The following is a 21474-nucleotide window of genomic DNA, read 5'->3' on the forward strand; positions in this document are numbered from 1 at the left end:
GCTTGGCCGGATGCAGCCCCGTTGGAGCCATCCCAGCGGTGGGTGAGCTGGGAGTGACACAGGGCACAGAAATCCCCGTGGTGGGACCCAGCTGTGCTCCGGGGTTAAGGCAAACCCCGCTCCATCTTCTTCAGTGGTGCTGAGGTGAAGGTTATTGCACCAAATCCTCCCATGGCTGCTGCCTGTGCAGTGGGTGCCGGGATTGGGAGGAGGATGCGCTGTGTCCGCTGTCCCCCGCGCTCACACCAGTGTCACCCCGTGTCCCCAGCAGCCCTGCTGCCTTCCCCAGCCCCAGCCAGGGGTTCATCTCCTGCGCCCAAGACGGGCCATCAGCTCAGCGTTGGCGGCCGCCTTGGCCTGCAGCTCCTTCTCTCTGGCCAGGTCAAGTGCGATTTTCAGTACATGGGTAGGGACATCTAGTGACAGGGACACCTTTCTCGCCTTTTTTCTGGGAGTGGGTCTCTTGGCGCCTGGGCTCATGGGCCAGGGCAATGATTTTCCTGCTAACCCCTCTTCCAGTGGGGGGCTAGCTTCATCATCACCCATCTTCATTTCGGTGAGACCCAGCAATGTCTCATTAGAGATGGTGGTTTCCTGCTTTGTCAGCTTGCTTTTGTCCCCGACGTGGGGGGCCGGGGGGAGGCTTGGTCCCTTCCAGGCTGTCACCGGCTCCCCCAGGACCACCAGGATGGTGAGCAGCATCCTGCAGCACAGCACGGCCAGGGACACCTGCGGGGAGCACACTGAGCATCATCCCCCCAGGGCAGGACACATCCCCGCTGGGGTGTCACACACACACCAGATGGCTGTGCCCGATGAGGGGGGCATCTCCCCTCCCTTTTTTGGAGTTTTGTACACCAATTTTAACCTTTTTGCATGTGGAGGGGAGAGTTTTCGGGAGGCTGAATGAGACATAGGAAGCAAATCAGCTGGGTGTCCCTGTCCTTTCCTGCAGCCCCTGGCCAGCCGCATACTGTCCCCTCCATTTCACACCCCCCAGCCCTTTCCCACTCAGGGGAAGGGACATTCCTACTCCCGTGGGTGGCAGCGTGGGTACTGCAGCCGCTCCCCAACCCAGACCTGCCCTTTGGCCAGGGAAGTGTGACGTGCCCAGGGTTCCGGGGTTTTCCTCCTCCCACACCTTCCCTGAGGGACGCTGTCCCTGCAGTGGGGCCACGGGGCTCTCTGGGACAAAAGCCACCCTGTTAGGAGAGACACAAACCACTGGCCCTAAAACACACAGCAGGTTGGTGGCAGTGGGGTGACAAGGACGTGAGTCCGGCCACATGTGCTGAATTGTACCGAGCATCAGCACCTTTCTCAGCCCCTGCTCTGGTCCCAATAAGGGTCCTGTGTCATGGAGTGGGGGCCAGGGTGCTGTGCTGTAGGTTGGGGGGGGGTCAGTCATACACAAATCCTGCTGCGTGGCCACCTCTCCCCTAAAATCAGTCACCCAGCAGGGTTTTGCCAAACTGGAAATGCATCCAACCTCCTGCAACCCACTTCCAGGGTGAAACCCTTTGGAAAGTCCCGGCCGGGGCAGCTGGAGGCAGTTTAACTCCCTGGAAAATAGGTAATTAAAAACATCCAACCCCCTGCAACCCAGCTAACATCCCCCTGGAAAGCACAACCCAAAGGTGCAGCCTCACCATTTCCAGTGGGTCCTCGTCCCTGCGATGTTCTGATGATGCTCCTGGGGTGCGGGGACCACGAGCTGGTGGTTTGCCCCGCTCCCTGCTGAGCTTCGGCTCTTATCCTGCCCCCAGCTCCACCTCTGACCCACGGCGGGGGTGATGGTGACACACGGGACGGGGGGAAATGATGTTATTAATACATTTTGCCTAATAGCAGATGAAATCATCCTGGGCTGTGGGTTGGCGTTTGCCCCCTCACAGCTCTATCTGCTGCGTTTGGAGGGGATTCCGGGAACCCAGGGTAGCCCAGGCATAATTATTTCACATCTGTTTTTTCTCCATCTTAATTGAGCCTTCCTGCTCCTGTCAGCCTTGGGTCACCACTTAAGGGAAGGAGAAAATGCACATTTATCGCCAGCCCCCGGCAGTGTGCTGCACGAGGCTCCTGGATGTCTCCCGGTGCTGTTTTGGTGCCGCCACCCTGATGGATACCCTGGCCAACTTGGGGACACGTCACCTCCCTGCCGTGCCCACCCCAGAGTGCTGCTTGGGCCACTGGTTTGCAGCCAGCTGCACCAGTTCAACCAGGACACCACTGGTTTGTAGCTTACCTTCATCCAGTCTAACTGGGACACCATCGGTTTGCAGATCACCTTCACTCAGTCCAACTGGGATGCCACCAGTTTGCAGCCCACCCGCACCAGTCTGGCCTAGCCCAGCCCCACTGCCCACAGTGGGGAGCAGCCTGTAGTCATTGCTGCAGGGTGAGCTCCATGGAGAAGGATTTTACCCCAAAATCCCCCCCTCGGCGGCTGTGGGAGCACCCGGGGGGTCTCAGGCCAGGCAGGCACCTCTGTGAGATGAGTTGGTGGGTGCTCAGCCCTGGGCTGGCCCGGGCGAGGAGCCGGGGTGCCCGCGGCCAGGGGGCTCAGACCACAGCGTGCCTTGCCCACCCCCGTGGCCACAGGGTGACCCGTTCCCTGCCAGCCCCTGCAGCGGTGGCGGGGAGAGGAAATAATGCTGGCTCTGTTCCCCCTCCCGGGCATGGCCAGGAACTCACCCCCGGCAGCCAAAATTAGCCGGTGGCGCTGATTCACCCAGCACATCACGCAGCCCCGCGTGCTCACACGTCAGCCGGGCACACGCCGGGCACGGGGACAGGGCACCAGGGTCCCGGGCGGGGTGAGAACCCCCCAGTGAGCAGTGGGACAAACATCCCAGCTGGGGTTGGCTCCAGAGCTGGCCCCAAACCCCACGGGCATCCCATGCAACACACCAAGAAGCGTGGCACCTCCCAATGAGTGCAGCTTTAATATCACAGCCTCCCCAGCATGGGAACACATATACATTCACTGTATACAGATATACACAGAGAGCAGCGACACATATGGGTGCCACAAAACCCGCCTGGCAGCCTGCGGACCCCCAAAGCAGTGGGGGTGACACATCCCCACTGGGACTGGGGGACGGCAGGGACTGCGGAGCCCCCCAGGAGCCAACATCACTTTCACAAAGCCTTTGAGAGCAAATGTAGGTGAGCAGGAACCTCCTCTAACATAGCACCATCCGCAGGGTTTCCCTGATCGGCTGGGGAGGTGCAGGCAAGCCCCCCCAGATTAAAGACAGGCATGTGGGCTGGAGGGTAGCACATGCAGAAATCCTCCGTTTCCCCCACCACTCATAGCTCTTTGACAAACCATCACAACCGCGAAAGGGGAACCAGGTCCCGGTTGAGATTAAGGTGAAATTTATTCAGCTGGATCTGGTTGCCGGGGGGGCAGTGAGGGATGCAGGGAGGCACTGCCTGCCCAAGGATCATAGAATCATAAAACAGTTTGGGTTGGAAGGGACCTTCGAAGCTCATCCAGTCCAACCCCTGCCATGAGCAGGGACATCTTCACCCAGCTCAGGTTGGTCAGGGATGTGGGAAGTCCCCCCCAGCAGAGAGCGGGGAGCAAGGTGGGTTTTTGAGGACCTGGAGGCAGGGCAGGGGACAAGGGTATTAGGTGAGGGAAGGGGAGCCCAATCATGCCAAGTCCCAGCTTCGCTCCTGGACACATGGAAAGGGGGCATGGGGCCAAGCACCATCCCGTCGGCAGTAAATAAGTTAAAAATCAAACTGGGAACAGCCCAGGAAACCTCTGGGTGGGAAAAGGGGTTAAGAGCCTTGGAGGGGGCACGGATTCCCATTTGATATAAATTTCACCTTAATGGGTGATAAAACTGAAATGAAAGGAAAACCCCATGAGCAGCATAAAGACACGTTAGAAATAGCACCAGGTTCCTGCCGGGGGCTGGCGAGCACGTGGCCCCCACCACCACCACGGGCAGCCCAGCCCCGGCCATGGCGGCAGCCGCGCTCCACCGCCGGGCAGCCCTGCCTGCCGACACACTGCCTGTGCCTACACCTCCGGCTGCCCGCCAGCCTCGCTGCCGGCTACGCCACGGGCATCTGCGGAGAGAAGCGAGAGGGCGTCAGAGCCGAGGGGGGGACACCAGCACTGGGGATGCTGCGGGAGCTGCCGGTGCTGGTGGCTGTGCCGTGCCTACCTGGCGCTGGGTGCTGCCTGCAGCGCAGCTCGCACTCCTCCTTGCTGTCAAAGCGGTTGAGGTTTCCCCCGCAGCCGCTGTAGACAAAGGGTCGGCACTGGGCGACTCTTTGGTTGTAGTACCAGCGCAGCGTGTAGCGCTGGCAGCCCCCCTCGTCCAGTGGCAGGCTGCAGGGTTCAGCTGCAGGGGGCAAATCATAGAATTATTTTTGTTGGAAGAGACCCTCAAGATCATCGAGTCCAACCGTTAAACCCAACCCTGGCACTAACCCCTGTCCCTAAGAACCTCATCTCTCGTCTGTCCAACCCCTCCAGGGATGGTGACTCCAGCACTGCCCTGGGCAGCCTGTTCCAATGCCCCACAGCCCTTTGGGGAAGAAATTGTTCCCAAGATCCAACCTCAACCTTCCCTGGTGCATCTTGAGGCCATTTCCTCTCATCCTATCACTTACTACTTGGGAGAACAGACCAACACCCTTCATGCTACAACCTCCTTTCAGGCTGGAGACAGAGCTGGGAAGGAGGTGGCATAAGGACATGATGGTCACAGAGTCCCTTAGAAAGGTACCAGAGGGATCCTCCAGCTGCTGCTGCCGCCACTGGGGCTTCCCTGCTCTCCTGGGGGTTTTGGGGTCCTCTCCTGCGGCTCATGCCCAGGAGCATAGGAACCTGCCAGGGGCAGAAGGTCCCACTGGCCCAGCAAACCACTGGTGATGGGTTTGGTGAGGGGCACAGAGCAGGAGGTCCACACAGCATGCACAGCACCGTGCTGCGATGGGGAACGTGCATCCTGCCCATGTGCTTGTCAGAGGGCTGCAAATCCCAAGTCCACCCCAGCTGGAGGGTGCAGGGACCTGCTGCCAGACGGGCCATGGAGGCATCGCCCCAGCAAAGCCCCAGCAGCCCAGCAGTTGCCCCCTACGTGCTCCATCCTCGATGCCAGGCGGGCGCAGGGAATCTCACCACCCATCCTGGGATGCTCTGAGCTGTCCATCTCCAGGACCTCATCGTAGTCGTCCTCCTCCTCCTCTGCGTACATGCTCTCGTACTCCAAGTCGTCTGTGTCAAGCGTGACCTGTCTGTCCTGCCCTGGGAGACAGTATTGGGTGTGAGCAGCCCTTTTTTCCCCGCTCTGTCCCCTCCATCCTGCTCCCCCCAGCCCCAGTTCTGCACACACACACACACACACACGCGCTCCCTGCTGCCCTCTCCTCTCCCCACTCGTTAATTAAAGCCCTCAGGACCACCAGCACGACCACTGATGGATTAACCCTCACTGCCTGCAAGTGGAGGGCAGGGACATGACCGGCCACACATGTGGAGCAGGGGAAAAGCGGCATGGGGCCTAAAAGCCCAGGGATGACACTCACCCTCCTCTTCCTCAGCGTGTGACAACTTGAGCACCGGGACTGTGTGAGCACTGCCAGCGGGGAGCGGCCGGGTGGCGAAGCGCCCTGTGAGAGGAAGGACATGGCACAGGCATCAGGGAGGAGGCGAGGGGGCCTGGGGTGCTCCCCCCAGGGGGAAACCCCCCTGTTGCAGGTGCTGAGCAGCCCAGCACTGCCCTGGCACTTCTGCAGTGTGCTGGGGTACACGGCCAGGGATAGGGAACCTGGGGACACCCCCTCCTCTCTCTGCACCACTGAGCAGGGCTGCTGGGGGTCCCAGGGCAGGGACAGGCAGAAGGAGCTGCTGCCCGGCTGGGACCCCAGTGGGATGGGGATGACAGGGGACACAGGTCTTGTAGGTCTTCCAGGCTCCCCATCACCTGTTTGATGCTCGCTCTCCTGGCGGACGCTTCTTCCTCCTCCCTGGGCAGAGTGGAAGCTGCTCCTGGCCTGAGCCCCCCAGCCTCCTTGGAAAGAGAGCGCCCACCTCATCCCAGCCCAACCCTCAGCCCCGTCCCTCCAGCCCACCCTCCCCTCCAGCAGCCCTGGGCCCTGCGAGCCCGCCTGCCCCGGCTCAGCACCCGAGGTTGGATGTGACACAGTCCTCCTTGTCCCTCTCATGGTCCCTTCTCAATCGGGCAAACCTTGGCAGGAGCAGGACCCCATCGGCACCAACCTGAGCCAGCTGTCCCATCCCTGCTGTGCCACCCCTTCTGCCACATGCCAGCCCTCCTCCCTGTGCACCGTCCCACACTGATGCCAGCCCTGACCAAGGGGGACCAAGGGGGTCCCAGCCACCTCTAGCCCCCCCAAAACTGGCGGCACACTGGGGCACCGGGACCCCTTAGGTGCCACAAGCGTGGGGCAGGGGGGTAGGAAGGGAGAGCCGCAACCTGAGTGCTCACGTGAATCCAGACGCCGCGGGAATTGGCCACCACAGGCTGTGGGAGAGATGGGGCAGGGGGGTCAGGGGCAGCGGGGGAGGCCCCGGCCCCGGGACAGCGTGGTGGGAGATGCTCAGCTCACCACAGTGCTGGTTCATCTCCTGCCTGACGAAGGCACGGATCTCCTCCTCCTGCCGGGCACACAAAGTGGCAAAGGATCCACGTTGCAATAGGGGATGGTACAATTAATTAGATAGGAGGAAAAAAACCCCTTTCCCCAGGCCCATGTGCCAGAGCAGAGCCGGGAGTGGGGGGAAGCCCCTTCATCATCAGTGGTGGGACAGATCCTGTGCCCCGTGCCACCCTGGTGACCTGAGCGCCGCGAGCCCATGCTGGGTCCTTCCCAGCTCCTTACCGTCATGCCTGGCTCCCCTTTCTCCCCACGGATTCCCTGGGTGCCAGGACTGCCCTAGGGACAAGCAGAGGGGGGTGGGAGGCTGTCCCCAGCCAGGGGTCATCCCCCCATGGCCAGACACCTGCTCACCCACCTGTTCTCCTCGCTCGCCGGGGATGCCAGGCACACCACGGGCCCCCGGCACCGACTGTCCAGGGGGGCCTCTCTCCCCCTGCAAAGGACACGGGCCCAGGGTCTGGCTGGCGGCTCTGAAGACTCTCTGCCCTCCCCAGTGCTATATATGTGCTGCTGTCCCTGTCCCCACACCCCGGGGACACCTATGCAGGTGGGGATGGGGATGGGGATGGAGCCAACCCAGCCCCACAACGAGAAGGTCTCCAGCACTCCAGGCTCCCATCCCCTGGGCAGGGGGACACATGGGAGGACCCCAAAGGCAGTGTGTTGGCAGGGACAGGGACAGATCTGGGACGCAGCTCCTGATGCCACCAAACCCTCACCCAATGCAGGGACAGGGCCACCCATGGTGGGGACTCACCTTCTGGCCCTGCATGCCCTCGGGACCTCGAGGACCAACATTTCCTGGGGGCCCAGGGGGGCCAGGAGCACCGTCACTGCCCCGGGGACCGGGGCCACCAATAATGCCCGGAGCGCCCTGTGGGACAGCACAGGATGAGGCTGGGGGTGTCAGAGACCCCAGCCCCAGAGCAGGTGCCAGGGGCACCCTCCAACCCCATAGCTGGGCACCCCCAAAGCACCAACGCTGGTGCCTTCCTGTAAAGAGCAGGAAATTGCCGTCACTTATAGCTTAGTGACATAAAGAAGCAGCACCAGACGGCTCTTCCGAGAGCGTCGAGCTCTGATGGCTGGATCCTGGCAAAAGCAACGCGGTGCAACACAGACCATCCCTTTCCAGCCTGCTCACCCGCTCTCCTTTCTCTCCCTGGTCTCCTTTGGCTCCAAGCTGCCCGTCGAATCCCCGGTCACCCTGTGGAGAGGAAGGGACAGGCAGCAGGGGACAAGCAGCAGGGGGACAGGCAGCCAGGGGACAGGCAGCAGGGTGGCCGGAGTGCCAGCATGGCTTTTCCTGGCACTGCCCTGACCTACCTTGGGGCCCATGAGTCCCTCCTTCCCGGGGATGCCCGGTGGTCCTGACAGCCCCAGCTCTCCCTGGGGGACAAAGCAGATGTCTGTCAGTCACTGGTCGTGTGTCCCTGTCCCTCCCCGGTGCCAGCGTGGTGCTTACCGGCTCGCCTTTCCTCCCTGGCAGTCCTGAGCGCCCTGGGATCCCTGGCTCTCCCTACAGCAGGCAGGAGAGAGGCAGGGGGGTCAGTCCTGTGCCCCCCAATGCTCACCCCAGAGCCAGGAGCTGAGGGGGGGACCCCGTGCCCCTGCCGCAGGGCTGAGCTCCCCCCTCGGCCATCTCCCTGCTCTCTCCAACCGCCAGAGGGGACCCAAAGGGCTGCAGCCTCCAGGCACCGCCCAGGCTCCTGCGGCACCCACGGGCACCCACTCACCTTCTCACCCTTGTCCCCATCGAGGCCACAGGCGCCTTTCATGCCCCGGTCACCCTGCGAGGATGAGGAGAGGAGTCAGAGCCCCGCTGAGCCAGCAGAGCTTTGGCGAGCAGAGGGACCAACCCACCTTAGGGCCACGCATGCCCAGGGGTCCTATGTCCCCCTTCTCCCCCCGGGCTCCGGGGATCCCGTCGCGACCAGGCTGGCCCTGCAGCAGAGCACACAACGTGACGGGGATCCGCTCCTGCCCTGTGCCGGGGTGGCAGTGGCACCGAGACGCGGCTCCTCACCGGCTCACCAGGCTCTCCCGACGCTCCCACCTCTCCCTGGGAAGGCAAAGGCATCAGTCAGGGCAGGCGAGGGGGGGACGGTCCCCCAAGGGCACCTCCCGAGCACTGAGGGGTGCCCAGCTCCTCACCTTCTGCCCACCGGGGCCGCGTGCCCCGGGGAAGCCCGTGGAGCCCTTCTCGCCTTGCTCGCCCCTTGCCCCCTGCAAACAGAACCACAGATCAACATGGGGCCGGGGGGGAGAGCTTGGCCACGGCACAGCCATGGCATGGCCATAATGGCCTCCAAGGCCAGCTCTGGCAGCTCTCCTTGCCGGGGTGCCAAGCACCATGCCAGGGTGCCCACAAGCACCAGCACACAGATGCTACCACATCCAGGTCCTTCAGTGGTCTGGTCCCCAACTCAGCACCCCCCAGCCCTGCACAAGCCTCCCCAGCCCTGTACCTTCTCTCCAGGCATGCCTTGCTCCCCCTTGTCGCCCTTGTCCCCTTCCGTGCCCTTCAGGCCACGCTCTCCCTGCAAAGGGGGAAACACAGGGAGGGATCAGGGGACGGGGAGATGCTCAGATACATGGCAGGGTGGGGAGGACAGACCCCTCCTGGGGCAGGGACACAGGGGTCTGTAGGGTGGCTGAAGGAGAGGGGACAATGTGCTCTGCGAGGGAGGGGCCCTCAGCAGCAAAAAGCCCCCCAGTTCTTCTGGCAGGCAGAAGTGGGGGGTCCTGTCTGCCACTTGGGATGGGGGGTGCAGGATCAAACCTGCAGGCCTGAGAGCTGCTGGGGAGGGGGATGCACAGGAGGGCCCCTGCCCATCGGGACAAGGAGAGATGACACAGAGGGGGACAGGGAAGTGGGGGACAGTTCTTACCGGCTCCCCTTTGCTGCCCCGCACTCCAGCAGGCCCCTCCACCACCACGGTATCGCCCTGCATGCCCCAAGCAGATAGGTGGGGTGAGCAGGGGGACCAGCACTGCAGCCCCTCCATCCCACTGCCCCCCACCCCAGGGACTCACCTTGTCTCCTTTGGACCCCGGGGCCCCAACGTCTCCCTGCAAGGAAGGGGAGAGGGTGAGATGCTGCAAGGATGCAAGGCAGGGAGCAGGCAGCACCTCCCTGGAGACCCCAATCCCTGAAGGTCCATCATTCACCCCCCTGCTGGCTCTCTAGCTGCCAGGGTCCCTTACCTTGTCCCCACGCTCCCCCCGGTTCCCAGGCATGCCCTGCAGGACAGAGGAGAAGGGTGGTCAGGGAGGGGGTGGGCTGCGGGTGCAGCCAGGGAGGGGGGCATTTACCGCCGGGCCACGATCCCCTTCTGGCCCTGGACGCCCGTCTTCACCCTGTGAGAAGAAAGGAACGTGAGAAGGTTGTCTGGGATGGTGACACCCCCAGTGTCACCTTGCCATGGGGACAGGCGCGGTGCTGGCTCCCTGTCCCCCAGGGTCTGGCACAGTGGTATTTCCTGTCCCCGGTGGTGGGGACATGGGTGACATTTGGGGGGCCGTGGCAAGACCTACCCGTGGTCCTGGGTCTCCACGCTCGCCTCTGGCTCCCGGCAGCCCGGCCCCCGGCGCACCCTGCCAGGGGAAGGCAAGAGCTCATCCCTGTCCTTGCTGCTCATCACTCCTTCCAGCCATGCCGTGTCCCCCATCATGTCACAGGACACCACACAGGACCCCCCCACCCCAGGTGCCTGGCACAGAGTAGGATCCCATGTGCCACCATCCAGAGTGGTTTCAGCATCACCCAGGGGTGGCTGCAGGAGGGATAGCCCACCAGAGGAGTGGCCCCACATTCTTCATGTTATGGGGCTGTCCCCATCCTACCTTGTCACCCTTCAGGCCAGGTGCCCCTTGTACACCCTAAAAGAAAGGAGAGGGGTGAGAGAACCACAGGGGGAAGGCGCAAAGCATCCCTGGGGCTCCCACAGCAGGTCTTGCCCTATGCTGGAGCCCCCAGCGACCCCCAGCCCCAGGGCTGGGGCCAGGAAGGTGCAGGGGGGGTCCCTATCACCCTGCCCAGACTGGAGGGAGCCAGGGCAGAGCCTGCACACCCAGGGACATTGCAGCCCCGTACTCACGGCTGGCCCTGGTGGCCCCGCGGGTCCCGGTGGTCCAGGGGTACCATCTCTCCCGGGAAAGCCGAGCAAACCCTGCCAGGGAAACACAGTGAGTGGGCAGGGGACATAGGCAGGAGCTGGCAGGGACCCTGCTGGCACTGCCTGAGGGTCTGGGGTCACCCAGACCAGCGAGGTTGAGCACTGGCCGTTGGCTTTACCCTCTCTCCTGGGGGACCTGGTGAGCCAGGCTGGCCATTGTCCCCTCTCAGGCCAGGCTGTCCTGGTGTCCCAGCAATGCCTGCTAAGCCTGGGGGTCCTGGTGGTCCTGGCAAGCCAATGTCACCCTGCAGCACAGAGGAAAAAGATGAGGCCCAGGGAAACAGCCCCCCAGGAGTGTGCTTCTCCCATGGCATCACCTGGGTGTCGGGGACATGGTGACAGCCAGGGGGACATGAGGGCAGGAGTTACCTTCAAGCCTGGAGGCCCATCCTGTCCTGAAGGTCCCCGCGCACCGACACCTGGTGACCCCTGGATGGTGACAGAGCACATGGTGTGTCCCCTGGCTGGGGAGCAGAGGGTGTGGGAGGCCCTGTGCCCCCCAGAGCAGCCCCACAGGGCTGGGGAGCACCCCACTCCTCTGGGACCTGGGGACACTGACCTTCTCCCCTTTGGCTCCGGGGGACCCCTTGGCTCCCTGCGAAGACACCAAGCCACCGGGAAGGGCTGAGCGGTGGGTGGCAAGGACACAGGTCCCCTCCAATGGAATCTGCCCCCCAGCCCCCCATGCGCCTCCTACTCACGTCTTCCCCAGGATCCCCCGGCTCCCCGAATCCTCCTGGCTCCCCCTGGCATGGGGAAACAAGGAAAAAGCAGGGTTGGGAGATGATGTGCAGGGGGAGCAGCTGTAGCCGGGTGCCCCCTGCTGTGGGCAGGTAGCTGGTGAGCCCAGGGATCCCCATGGCCCCCTCCCCACCAGCCCCCTGGGGCAGTGCTCACCTTCTCGCCCTTGGGGCCGGGCAAGCCCCGGTCACCCTTGGAGCCCTACACGGGGAGAACAGTGTCGGGGGGGAGCAGCCACAGGCCTGGCTGTACCCCCAAATGCATAGAATCACAGAACAGTTTGGGTTGAAGGGACCCCCAGTGCCCCCCCTGCCATGAGCAGGGACATCTGCACCAGCTCAGGTTGCTCAGAGCCCCGTCCAGCCTGGCCTGGGATGTCTCCAGGGATGGTTCATCCACCACCTCTCTGGACAACCTGGGACAGGCTCTCACCACCCTCAGGGGAAAAAAAAGTCATGGGGTGGTGGTGGGGGGGATGAGGTTAATGGGGGAGATGAGGTTAACGAGGCTGACTCACGGGCTCTCCCAGCAGCACACCCTCCAGCAGCGCCGGCTCGCCCTGCAGTGACACACAGTTGCTCAGATGTGCCCACACGGGTACCTGCACCCTATGGACCAGTACCCGGGGGTGGGGGTCCCCTCACCCCACACCTGGCTCCTTACCTTCTCCCCTTTGGCACCAGGAGGGCCAGCGATGCCCTGGAGCAGAGAGGAGAGTGGTGACAGGTCAGCGGGACTGCAGGGGGATGCTCCCTCCCATCCCAGCCCAGGAACGCCAAGGGAAGCTCCCAGCTCTGCACTCACCTGCCCTGGGGCTCCGGCATCCCCTCGCTCTCCCTTGGGACCAGCAGGACCTGATGGTCCTGGCAAACCCTGGCACAAGGTGTACAGCCCTCAGCTTCAGATCCCCCAGCTGAGCCCAAGGGGGCTCCCGCTGGGACAGGACAGGGTGAGCAGCAACGTACCATCTTCCCCGGCATCCCAGTCTCGCCGTCCTTCCCCGGCACGCCGTCCCTGCCGGGCACCCCCGGCTTCCCGCTCTCCCCCTGCCAGCAGCGAGAGCAGGGCTGGGGCGCTGGGGTCTCACAGCCCCCCCCAGCAGCCCCCAGCACCCACGCTGATGGAAGCTGGGCAAGGCGGGGGAACAACACACTCACCACTTGTCCTGGCAGCCCAGGGACACCCGGTGGGCCCTGTGAGGGAGGCACGAGCAGAAATCAAGCAGCAGCCCAGGCACCAGGAACAGCCAAATGGCAGCTTGGGGTGGGGGATGCAAATACCTACCCCCGGACCAGGGGGGCCGGGGGGGCCAGGCAGCCCCATGCTGCCCTGGGGACCAGGCAAGCCCTGCAATGGCAACAGCCACATCAGAGAGGGGACAGCACACTGCCCTGGCGCGGCCAGGACCTCGGCTGTCCCCGCAGGAAGGTGCATGGTGGCGGGGCTGGCCAGCTTTGGGGGGCCAGATGGTTTGGGGGGGCTGGTGAGGAGGGGGCAAGTGCTCACCCGGATGCCTGAGCCAGGTTCCCCTGGATCGCCCTGTGGAGAGTCCCTGCATCAGTCCCACCGCCCCGACCCACGGTCACGGCCACGTCCCCGTGCCTGCCACGGGGCCAGCTGGATCCAGGAGGGGGCCAGCCTGAAATGTCCCTCCCTCCAGCCCAAAATGTCCCGAAATGTGGCCCTCCTTCCAGCCCCCAAACCTGACAAGGCACCACTTTCCTCTGCCAGGTGGGACATGGCGATGCCAATACCAATGTCATACCTTGGTCCCAGCTGTGCCCTGGGTCCCTGGTGGGCCAGGGCTGCCCTGCGGGGGACAAGGGGACATTGTGTTGGGCAGGTACATGCTGGTGGCACAGGACAGGGAGCAGGCAGTGGGGCAGCGTGGTCCCAGCACTGCCACCCCTCCCTGCTCCCTGGGGGGACACCTGCCTCAGCTGACGTCCCCCTTGCATGACAGTCCCCTGCCCGTGCCATGGAGTGTCACCTTACCGGAGGTCCTGGGGGTCCCGGGTCTCCTTGGTTGCCCTGAAAGGAGAAAAAGATGGGGTCACTGCAGGGATGTGTTTTCACCACTGGGTGCATGGGGTGTCCCCTGGGAGAGGGGACCCAGAGAGTGCCAGAGGCTCTGGTAACACCCCAGCTGAGTGGGGACAAGCCTGGTGAGATGCCTGGGGCCAAGTACCCCACCAGGCAGTGGGGTGGCCCCCACGGCTTCACCCAGCACCTGCAGCCGGGAGCATCCAGCTGCATGCTGTGGTGGCGGGACACAGTGACGTGGAGGGACACAGTGACATGCTGGGACACAGTGACATGCGGGGACAGACACTCACCGGGCGTCCCAGCACACCGGGGAAGCCTGGCAAGCCCTGCAAAGAATCACGTCAGAGCTGGCGGGTGAGCAGGAGCCCACCACCCCCAGGCAGCCCAGCCTGCCCCCAGAGATGCTCCCCATTCCCAGTGTGGGGTACCCAGCCCAGGGTACTTATGGGGGGGGGCAGGAGGCCCCCTAAAGCAGCAGAGAAAGGGGGTGAACAAGATGTGAATGCTCCTGCTGGTGCTGGTCACTGGTGGCTGGTGTGGGACCACCGGACCTTCCCCCCGTCCCAGCCCATAACCCCCACCATGTCCCCACTCACCGGCTTCCCCTCGGGGCCAGCCAGCCCCCTCTCACCCGGGAGGCCCTGGAGCAACAGGTGGGAACAGGGTCAGTGCCGGGGGGGTCTGGGGTCAGCGCCAGACAGGGGGACAGTGTAGCACTCACCGGGGCACCATCCCTGCCCTTCTCACCAGGCTCCCCTCGCTCGCCCCGCGGGCCACCCTCACCCTGTGGGGACAGGAGCAGGGTCGTAGGACAGGCAGGGACCTTCTTGTCCCCCCCCAGACTCTGCTGACACCCAAAGAGGGGTGTCCCCAGCAGTGTCCCTGCTCGGGGCTTTGCTCCGTGGGGCCGCACTGTTGGAAGCGGGAGACTTACGACCTCAGACCTTATCGCCTTTGGGTCCCCGCTCGCCCTCGGCTCCTGGCTCACCCTATGGCGGGGAGAAGATAGATGCCATCGGCCACTCTGTTGCTGCCCTGGGGACACCGCTCCTGCTGCTGTCCCCAGGCACAGCCCAGCTCATCACATTGTCCCCAGCTCAGTGGCCTGGGCTGCCCTGCTCCTTTCTGCCCAGCCACGCACCTTCAGTCCCTTGGGTCCGGCGGGGCCACGCTCGCCCGGGAAGCCCATCAGGCTGCCCTCCGCCACGTCTGCCTGCGGGCAGGGTGCGGGCAGGGCTGGCACCCAGGGGACCCCAGGAATGTCCCCCCAGGGGTGCAGCCCTCCCAAAGCCTCTGTGCCAGGGGACTGGATGTGGCCATCCATCCCCGGAGGTGCAGGCTGGCACCACTTGGGGACGGTCACCTACCTTGGGCCCTGGGGGTCCCGGGAGGCCAGGCAAGCCATCCCTGCCCTGGTTGGGGGAGAAAAATAGGCTGAGCATCAAAGGGACATAGTAGGGCACAGGGGAGAAAAGCCATTGTAATACGGCCACTGCTGGCCCCCATAGGGCATCCTCCTGCCCCACAGAGAGCCACACATCTCCCCAACAGGTGCACAATACAGTGGGACAGAAAGGACTATGTCACTGCCCCAGCTCACCTGATCGCCCCGATCGCCCTTCTCACCTCGGTCGCCCTGGGAAAACGGTGTGGTGGCTGTCACAGGGCTGCCCCCGAGCCCCCAGGGCCAGGTCCCCCAGCCCTCGCCCCGCACCCCCACACACACTCACCTTCTCGCCGGGCCGCCCAGCCTCCCCCAGCTCCCCGGCCCGGCCCGGCACCCCAGGGATACCCGGCTTGCCAGGCTCCCCTGGCTGCCCAGCCGGCCCCTCGGGACCCCGCTCGCCCACGGCACGGCCTGTGGGGCCCTGGGGGCCGGGGGCACCCGGGTCCCCTTTGTCACCTTTGGGTCCTCGCTCGCCGGGGAAGCCTAAGGAGCCCTGCAAAACATAACAGGGTGCTGCCAGAGCCAGCCCTGCGCCGGGGGTGTCAGCCCCCATGGAGCATCCCAGGGCTGAGCTGGCTGCGTGACCCCCCAAGCGGGGCAGCGTTTGGCACAGCAGGGAGGGCGGCTCTGCTCACCTCTCGGCCTGGGGGTCCCCTCTCTCCCGGCTCCCCCCGGCTGCCCTTGGCGCCACGCAGCCGCTCGGACACCGGCAGGAACGAGTCCGAGCTCCCGTCGTAGGCACCCGTGAGCTCCTTCAGGGACGAAATCTGGGAGGGAGGAAAGAGCCGCCGGTCAGTGGAACCCACCCGTGGCAGCACCCCACAGCCCTGCCAACATGTCCCAGGTCACACAGGTCTCCCACCACCTCCAGTGCCCCCCCTCCTGCTGCCATGCAGCAGGAACAGCCCCCAGCCCTTCAGCCAGAGACTACACACCTTGATGCCAAGAGCTTCCAGGCTGCGTTCAATGTTCTGCAAAAACAAGACATGAAAAACAAAGTGGGTGTTGGCCTGTTCCCACCATCAGGGCTCTGGAGGCTTCTCTGTCCCCAGCCCAGCAGGTCGAGTGGGATACTCACCACCGCAGTCCCAGGGTCTCCACGTGCTCCAGGGTTGCCAGGTCTCCCCTAGATTTGCAGAGGGAATGCATAGATGTACAGAGCTGTGGTGGGTGAGGCGAGCAGCGCTGATGCTGCCCTCAGTAGGTTTCAGAGTCAACGCTGCTGGGTGCTGCCTGGGCAGAGGCTGTGGTTGCCACCACCCTGGATTGCACACAGCTTGCCGGGCTGGGTGCTGGACACTCACCGGCTCCCCTCGCAGTCCAGGCTCCCCCGGGTCCCCCTGAAACACAGCAAAGGCATCAGGGACGGGCAGGGCAAGGCTGCCCGGTGCCAACTCCAGCGCCAGGGGCCAGCCCTGGGGACAGGGAGTCCCCCCAAGGACCCGTCCCCTCTGGCACAGGGTCCCCCCAGACCTTGGACGGCTTGGGACAGGAGCACACCTACCTTTGGTCCAGCCACCCCACGGAGGCCTGGTGAGCCCTGGGACACACAGAGGGGACACAATGGTACCCACAGACAGGGGACAGTACCCCGAGGGAGCCACGGGCAGGGGTCCTGCCTGCTCCATGGCAGCCTGGACACCAGGGTCCGGTGCTGGGTGGCACCATGGGCTTGAAGGTTACGCACCTGCCCTGGGGGGCCAATCTGTCCTGGGACACCGGGGAGTCCAGGGGGGCCTGGCACACCTCTGTCCCCCTGCTCGCCCTTGGCACCACTGGGCCCCTGCCAAGAGAGCAGTGTCACCTCCAGCGGGGACATGTACCCACCACCCCCATCACCACGCTGCCCTGCAGGGAGGACTCACCTCTCTGCCGGGGGGTCCTGCATCACCTTTGTCTCCCTAACCAAGAGGAGGGAAAGGAGTTAGAGGGATGCTGCCTCATGTGCGGGACCCAAGTGATGCTCCTGGACCTGCACAGGGAAGAGCCACTGGGAGTGTGAAGACCATGCAGGGACCACCCAGGGCTCCTTACCTTTCTCCCATCCTCTCCTGGTGTCCCATCTTCTCCCTGGGGACACAGGCTGTCAGTCAGCATGCAGCTCAACCTCCCCAGCACAGGCACCGCATGGGACAGGGTCCACACCAGGGACACGGCTCAGAGCGTGGGGACCCTTTGCTGTGTGTCCCCCTTGCCTTTATGTTGCACTGGGGTCACTGGCCCTTGGGACCCCAAGGTGAGCCCCATATCCAAGCCCTGTTCCCCCTACTCACGTTCTTGCCGCTGGGGCCGGGTTTGCCATCATCACCGGGTTTGCCCTGGAGGAAGCAGCAGCAGTGAGAGACCCGCCCTGTGTCCCCCAGTGCACCAGCAGCCGGGGGGGCCCATGCCCAACCACAGCCCCAGGGTGCAGGGAAGGGGAGCTGGGCATGGGGTTCCCCATGGCACAGAGCGGCTGGCACTTACGGGGACACCAGGTGGTCCCAGGGGACCCACAGGGCCAGGAGGTCCCTGGTCCCCACGTAGCCCCGGCAGACCCTGTGGGGAAAGGAGACAGGGGAGCACAGGGCGACAGGGCACCCGCCTCCCCCAGCCAGCTCCGGGAGCATGACCAGGACAGTGACACCCTGCTGGGGACAGGGGACAATCCCCCAGACCAAGGACATTGGTCCCTTGCAAGCATGATGGCCCCAGCAGGAGCACAACCCAAACCTGCCCCCTCCAGAGGTACTTACATCCCGACCAGGGTCTCCCTGCTTCCCCGGGTCCCCCTGCAGAAGAGGAGGAGGTGAGGGCAGGGACACCCCCTCCCCACCACCGGCCCCCAAGAGCATCCCCAGCCAGGAGCAGAGGGTGTCCAGGGAGGGGGTGTCTGGGGGGATCCCACCCAGGACCACACTCACCCGCAGTCCAGGGGGGCCTGGGGGTCCGGGTTTGCCTTCCAGCCCATTGCGGCCATCCAGCCCCGGGGGGCCACGGTCTCCCTGTAAGAGAGCAGAGCAGGAGGGCTGGATCCATGGGGCAAGATGGGGTGCCGTGGGGCCCCCCCAGCCCTCCCAGTTCCCTCACCTTCTCTCCTGGCAGGCCTCGGTCCCCGGCATCACCCTACGGAGTGGGAAGAGGAGTGAGCATTTTCTCCTCCGAATGGGAGCCAGAATGGGTGCAGACCCCCCGCTCAGACCCCATGGGGAAGGGGGCACTCACCCGTGCGCCAGGGGGGCCACGGGGACCCTCCACACCCTGCAAGAGAGAGACATGCTCAGGAGTGGGACATGAGGGGGTCCTGGGTGCCCACCCACTGCCCCCTGCACAGCAGGACCCCCGGTTCTCCCGCAGAATGTCACCCATCTTGTTGTCCCGCCGCCTCCCACACCAGTGACCCGGCACTTACCCTCTCTCCGGGCAGCCCAGGGGAGCCGGTGTCACCCCGGGCGCCCTTTGCGCCATCCTCGCCAGGGTCCCCAGGGTCCCCCTGCCAGGAAAGAGCACTGTGGTTAGAGGGTGCTGCCCACCCAGTGGTGCAAATGCCTGCGCAGGGTCTGTGCTGAGCACCTCTGCTTGTGCTGTGTGGTTTAGGGTGGGATAATAGCAAAGGTCTCAAAATACAGGGTGTTTCCAAAAGATGGACCCAATTTCAAAGATATAGCAATTTCCAAACACCCTGCACAGGCACGAGCTGAAAAAAAGAGGTCGCTGGGCTCAATGTAGCTCCTGAGTGTCCAGAGAAGAAATGCAACCCAGGGAGCAGTGAAAGGTGGAGGACGAGCAATGCTGCTGAGCCAGGAGCCAGCTGAGCCAAGGAAAAGGCACCATGGCCGGGGACCACGATGCCACCCAGCACCAAGCACAGCCCGTGGCAAAAACTGTTCCCAACCTGAGCTGGCTTGTCACAGCAGAACACCCAGAGCGCAGGGTGCTGCTGGAGGACCCCTGCCGGGGGGAGCCACAAGCATGCTGGGTCCCTCAAGGACACCAGCCCTACATGGACCCCCAACAAGGGCACCCTCCTCCCGGCGCTGGGCAGGAGCATCAGCCCATGTGCTTCCCGGATCCCACGTGCCCCCCACACCTCTCGGGGGCTGTTTTGGGCAGGGAGGGCTCGGTGCACCAGCATCCCAGTGCCCAGTGGGGGCCAGCACAGGGCACCCCCCCAGCAGCAGCATCCCAGGGGACCCGCTCGTTACCTTCTCCCCCTTCTCCCCGGCTCCTCCGAGCCCCATGTCAACCTGTGGGGCAGAGAGGGCTATCAGAGCAAACGGGGTCAAGCACCAGCCCGGGGGCAGGGATGAGGGGGAGCAGAGCTTACGGTTCGTCCTGGGGGTCCGGGAAGACCCTGCAAGAAGGGTGAGGGAAGGGGTACTGACACAGCCCCGGGGAGGGCAGGGCTGCGGGGTGAGGGCAGACGGTCCTCTCCGCAGCATCATCACTCACCGGCTCCCCGCGGTCACCCTTGCTCCCTGGCGCTCCGGGGCTGCCCTGTGGGAGAAGGGGACGGGGTGAGGGGACAGGGGACTCATGGGGTGGAGGGTCCCCCTGGGGTAAGGCTGGGTGAGGGATAAGGGAATCCATGGAGTCGTCAGTGCATGTGGGGTGGTGGGTGCACAAAAAGCCATACTCACATTCCTGCCTTCAGGACCTGGGTCCCCTGGGTCACCCTTCTCCCCAGGGGGGCCACGGTAGCCAGGGAGGCCCTGGGTGGGGGGCAGAGGGAGGGTGCGTTAGCAAGACCCGCTGCAAGGCATCTCGCCCCACCCTGGGGTGCCCACCAGCCCCGCACTTACCCGGGGGCCCCTGTCTCCAGGTTTGCCAGGCAGACCCGCTTCACCCTGCGGGGAGAGATGGGGTGAGTAGGGGGCAGTGGGGAGGGGGACAGTGGTCCGGGGGGGTCCTCACCTACCGGGGTGCCTTCGTCACCCTTCTCTCCACGCTCTCCCTGCGGCACAGGTTAACAGGCACCGGCCAGGAGGAGAAAAGCACAAGTCACCAGTGTTCCCCTGCTCCCTGCCAGCCCCGCCACCTCCGCAGGGCCACCGTGCCCCACAGCCCCCCCTTGCCCCACACTACCTCCTTGCCACGCAGCCCGATCAGCCCTGGGGTGCCTGGTCGCCCTGGCTCGCCCTTCTCCCCCGGCTCCCCAGGGTCACCCTAGGCAGGGAGAAAGGGACAGTGGGTCAGGGCAGTGTGGGGGGACATGGGGGCTGCTGGGGGGAGAATGGGCTCAGCACAGCACCCTCCACTCCCGGGAGCAGCATCACAGCATAGTCTGGAAGGACAGCCCCTCCAGAGCCTGACGGACAGACAGAGGGGTGATGTCTCCTGCAATGACATTACCTTCGGACCGCTCCTGCCCGTGAGGCCAACGATACCCTGGTTGTTGGAGAGGGGAGAGCACATGTCACCGGGGAGCGGGGTGACCCAGTGCCGGGGGAGGGACCGGGGCCATGAGCTGGTGCCCCGGGGGCTCACCCAGACTCACCCGGTCACCCTGCTCGCCTTTGGGGCCAGGTGGCCCCGGGATGCTCAGACCGGGGGGACCCTAAAGACACGAAGAGACATAGCTTAGAGCAATGGCACCGTGAGCCCTGGAGGGCTGCGCTGTGCCCCGTGTGCCCCCCGCTCCCCAGGCAGTACTCACACGGGCGCCTTGATCTCCCGCATCGCCCTTGGGGCCAGGAGGTCCTTCCGGTCCTGGGAAGCCTCTGTCACCCTGGTGCAGATGAAATGGCACCATCAGCACCCCGCAAACCTCTCCCCTTGCCCCCCCACTGCAGCTGGGGACAGCCAGGCCTGGGGACCAGCACAGGCATCCCCCCGGCTGTGCAACCCCCCTCCCCAGCCCATCACCGTGCCCGGGGGGTGCCGGTGCAGCGCGGGGGCCACGGCCAGGGCAGGGTTACCTTCTCTCCTCCAACACCGGCCACGCTGGGAGCCTGGGGGAGAAGCAGAGGTGACAGCACTGGGTGCTGCCCAGGGCTCTCTGTCCCTGTCCCGGGGCAGGCAGAGCTGGACCGGCTGGGCAGCATCACTTACTGGCTTGCCGGGTGGTCCTGGATCGCCCTACAGAGAGATGGGTGTCATTGCCCGCCCCTTCCCCAGCAGCACCCTGCTACCCCATCGGGATTCTTTTCTGCTCTCACCTTCTCCCCCCGGGGGCCGGCTGGTCCCGGAGCTCCCTGCGGCGAGAGAAGAGACCTCAAGGGGCTAGCAGTGCCAGGGGACACACACCGGGGCACGGCAGCCCCAAGGACACAGCACCACCACTTCTGCCCCCACTCACCTCTCTGCCTGACGGCCCTGGTCGCCCCGGGGCTCCTACCTCACCCTGCCAGAGGGGAGGAAGAGGAAGGAGTCAGGGGCATCCTCGCACCCCATGCCAGAGCAGCTGCTCCAGGGCAGGGCTGGCATCACTCTGAC

The 21474-nt window shown here is 64.5% G+C and overlaps 1 protein-coding gene across 6 annotated transcripts in view; it reads right to left on the reverse strand.

Moving 5' to 3' along the window:
* Positions 1-2983: 2983 nt before the first annotated feature.
* Positions 2984-21474, reverse strand: part of COL7A1 (collagen type VII alpha 1 chain) — a 32852-nt gene continuing 14361 nt past the window's right edge. Inside the window, exons 45-120 of one of the 6 annotated variants that reach the window (XM_065642376.1) lie at positions 21338-21382; positions 21198-21233; positions 21091-21117; positions 20958-20990; positions 20696-20767; positions 20537-20596; positions 20392-20427; positions 20125-20205; positions 19958-19993; positions 19842-19886; positions 19680-19751; positions 19492-19536; positions 19367-19393; positions 19245-19286; positions 18452-18532; positions 18265-18300; positions 18130-18165; positions 17964-18044; positions 17796-17831; positions 17527-17598; positions 17334-17378; positions 17095-17130; positions 16926-16961; positions 16748-16843; positions 16565-16600; positions 16365-16400; positions 16139-16186; positions 15996-16031; positions 15696-15827; positions 15344-15553; positions 15214-15249; positions 14981-15025; positions 14755-14826; positions 14558-14602; positions 14335-14397; positions 14210-14254; positions 13904-13939; positions 13563-13598; positions 13333-13377; positions 13074-13106; positions 12852-12914; positions 12725-12760; positions 12533-12613; positions 12372-12440; positions 12231-12266; positions 12085-12126; positions 11724-11768; positions 11528-11572; positions 11386-11421; positions 11196-11255; positions 10946-11071; positions 10749-10820; positions 10495-10530; positions 10186-10245; positions 9964-10008; positions 9856-9891; positions 9685-9720; positions 9540-9596; positions 9117-9188; positions 8803-8874; positions 8675-8710; positions 8512-8592; positions 8385-8438; positions 8114-8167; positions 7975-8037; positions 7793-7855; positions 7406-7522; positions 7004-7081; positions 6871-6924; positions 6598-6646; positions 6477-6512; positions 5952-6035; positions 5554-5637; positions 5147-5272; positions 4185-4364; positions 2984-4086 (exon numbers count right to left, since the gene is read on the reverse strand). In XM_065642376.1, coding sequence (XP_065498448.1) covers positions 4037-4086; positions 4185-4364; positions 5147-5272; positions 5554-5637; positions 5952-6035; positions 6477-6512; positions 6598-6646; positions 6871-6924; positions 7004-7081; positions 7406-7522; positions 7793-7855; positions 7975-8037; positions 8114-8167; positions 8385-8438; positions 8512-8592; positions 8675-8710; positions 8803-8874; positions 9117-9188; positions 9540-9596; positions 9685-9720; positions 9856-9891; positions 9964-10008; positions 10186-10245; positions 10495-10530; positions 10749-10820; positions 10946-11071; positions 11196-11255; positions 11386-11421; positions 11528-11572; positions 11724-11768; positions 12085-12126; positions 12231-12266; positions 12372-12440; positions 12533-12613; positions 12725-12760; positions 12852-12914; positions 13074-13106; positions 13333-13377; positions 13563-13598; positions 13904-13939; positions 14210-14254; positions 14335-14397; positions 14558-14602; positions 14755-14826; positions 14981-15025; positions 15214-15249; positions 15344-15553; positions 15696-15827; positions 15996-16031; positions 16139-16186; positions 16365-16400; positions 16565-16600; positions 16748-16843; positions 16926-16961; positions 17095-17130; positions 17334-17378; positions 17527-17598; positions 17796-17831; positions 17964-18044; positions 18130-18165; positions 18265-18300; positions 18452-18532; positions 19245-19286; positions 19367-19393; positions 19492-19536; positions 19680-19751; positions 19842-19886; positions 19958-19993; positions 20125-20205; positions 20392-20427; positions 20537-20596; positions 20696-20767; positions 20958-20990; positions 21091-21117; positions 21198-21233; positions 21338-21382 — 4500 coding nt within the window. In that variant the 3' untranslated portion in view covers positions 2984-4036. Of the gene's footprint in view, positions 4087-4184; positions 4365-5146; positions 5273-5553; positions 5638-5951; positions 6039-6464; positions 6513-6597; positions 6647-6870; positions 6925-7003; positions 7082-7405; positions 7523-7792; positions 7856-7974; positions 8038-8113; positions 8168-8384; positions 8439-8511; positions 8593-8674; positions 8711-8802; positions 8875-9116; positions 9189-9539; positions 9597-9684; positions 9721-9855; positions 9892-9963; positions 10009-10185; positions 10246-10494; positions 10531-10748; positions 10821-10945; positions 11072-11195; positions 11256-11385; positions 11451-11527; positions 11573-11723; positions 11769-12084; positions 12127-12230; positions 12267-12371; positions 12441-12532; positions 12614-12724; positions 12761-12851; positions 12915-13073; positions 13107-13332; positions 13378-13562; positions 13599-13903; positions 13940-14209; positions 14255-14334; positions 14398-14557; positions 14603-14754; positions 14827-14980; positions 15026-15213; positions 15250-15343; positions 15554-15695; positions 15828-15995; positions 16032-16138; positions 16187-16364; positions 16401-16564; positions 16601-16747; positions 16844-16925; positions 16962-17094; positions 17131-17333; positions 17379-17526; positions 17599-17795; positions 17832-17963; positions 18045-18129; positions 18166-18264; positions 18301-18451; positions 18533-19244; positions 19287-19366; positions 19394-19491; positions 19537-19679; positions 19752-19841; positions 19887-19957; positions 19994-20124; positions 20206-20391; positions 20428-20536; positions 20597-20695; positions 20768-20957; positions 20991-21090; positions 21118-21197; positions 21234-21337; positions 21383-21474 lie in introns of those variants that run through there. The other 5 variants (XM_065642375.1, XM_065642372.1, XM_065642373.1 and 2 more) reach the window with 5 other exon arrangements.

This window comes from Caloenas nicobarica, chromosome 11 (assembly GCF_036013445.1).
Source record: "Caloenas nicobarica isolate bCalNic1 chromosome 11, bCalNic1.hap1, whole genome shotgun sequence".
Classification (NCBI taxonomy): Eukaryota; Metazoa; Chordata; class Aves; order Columbiformes; family Columbidae; genus Caloenas; species Caloenas nicobarica.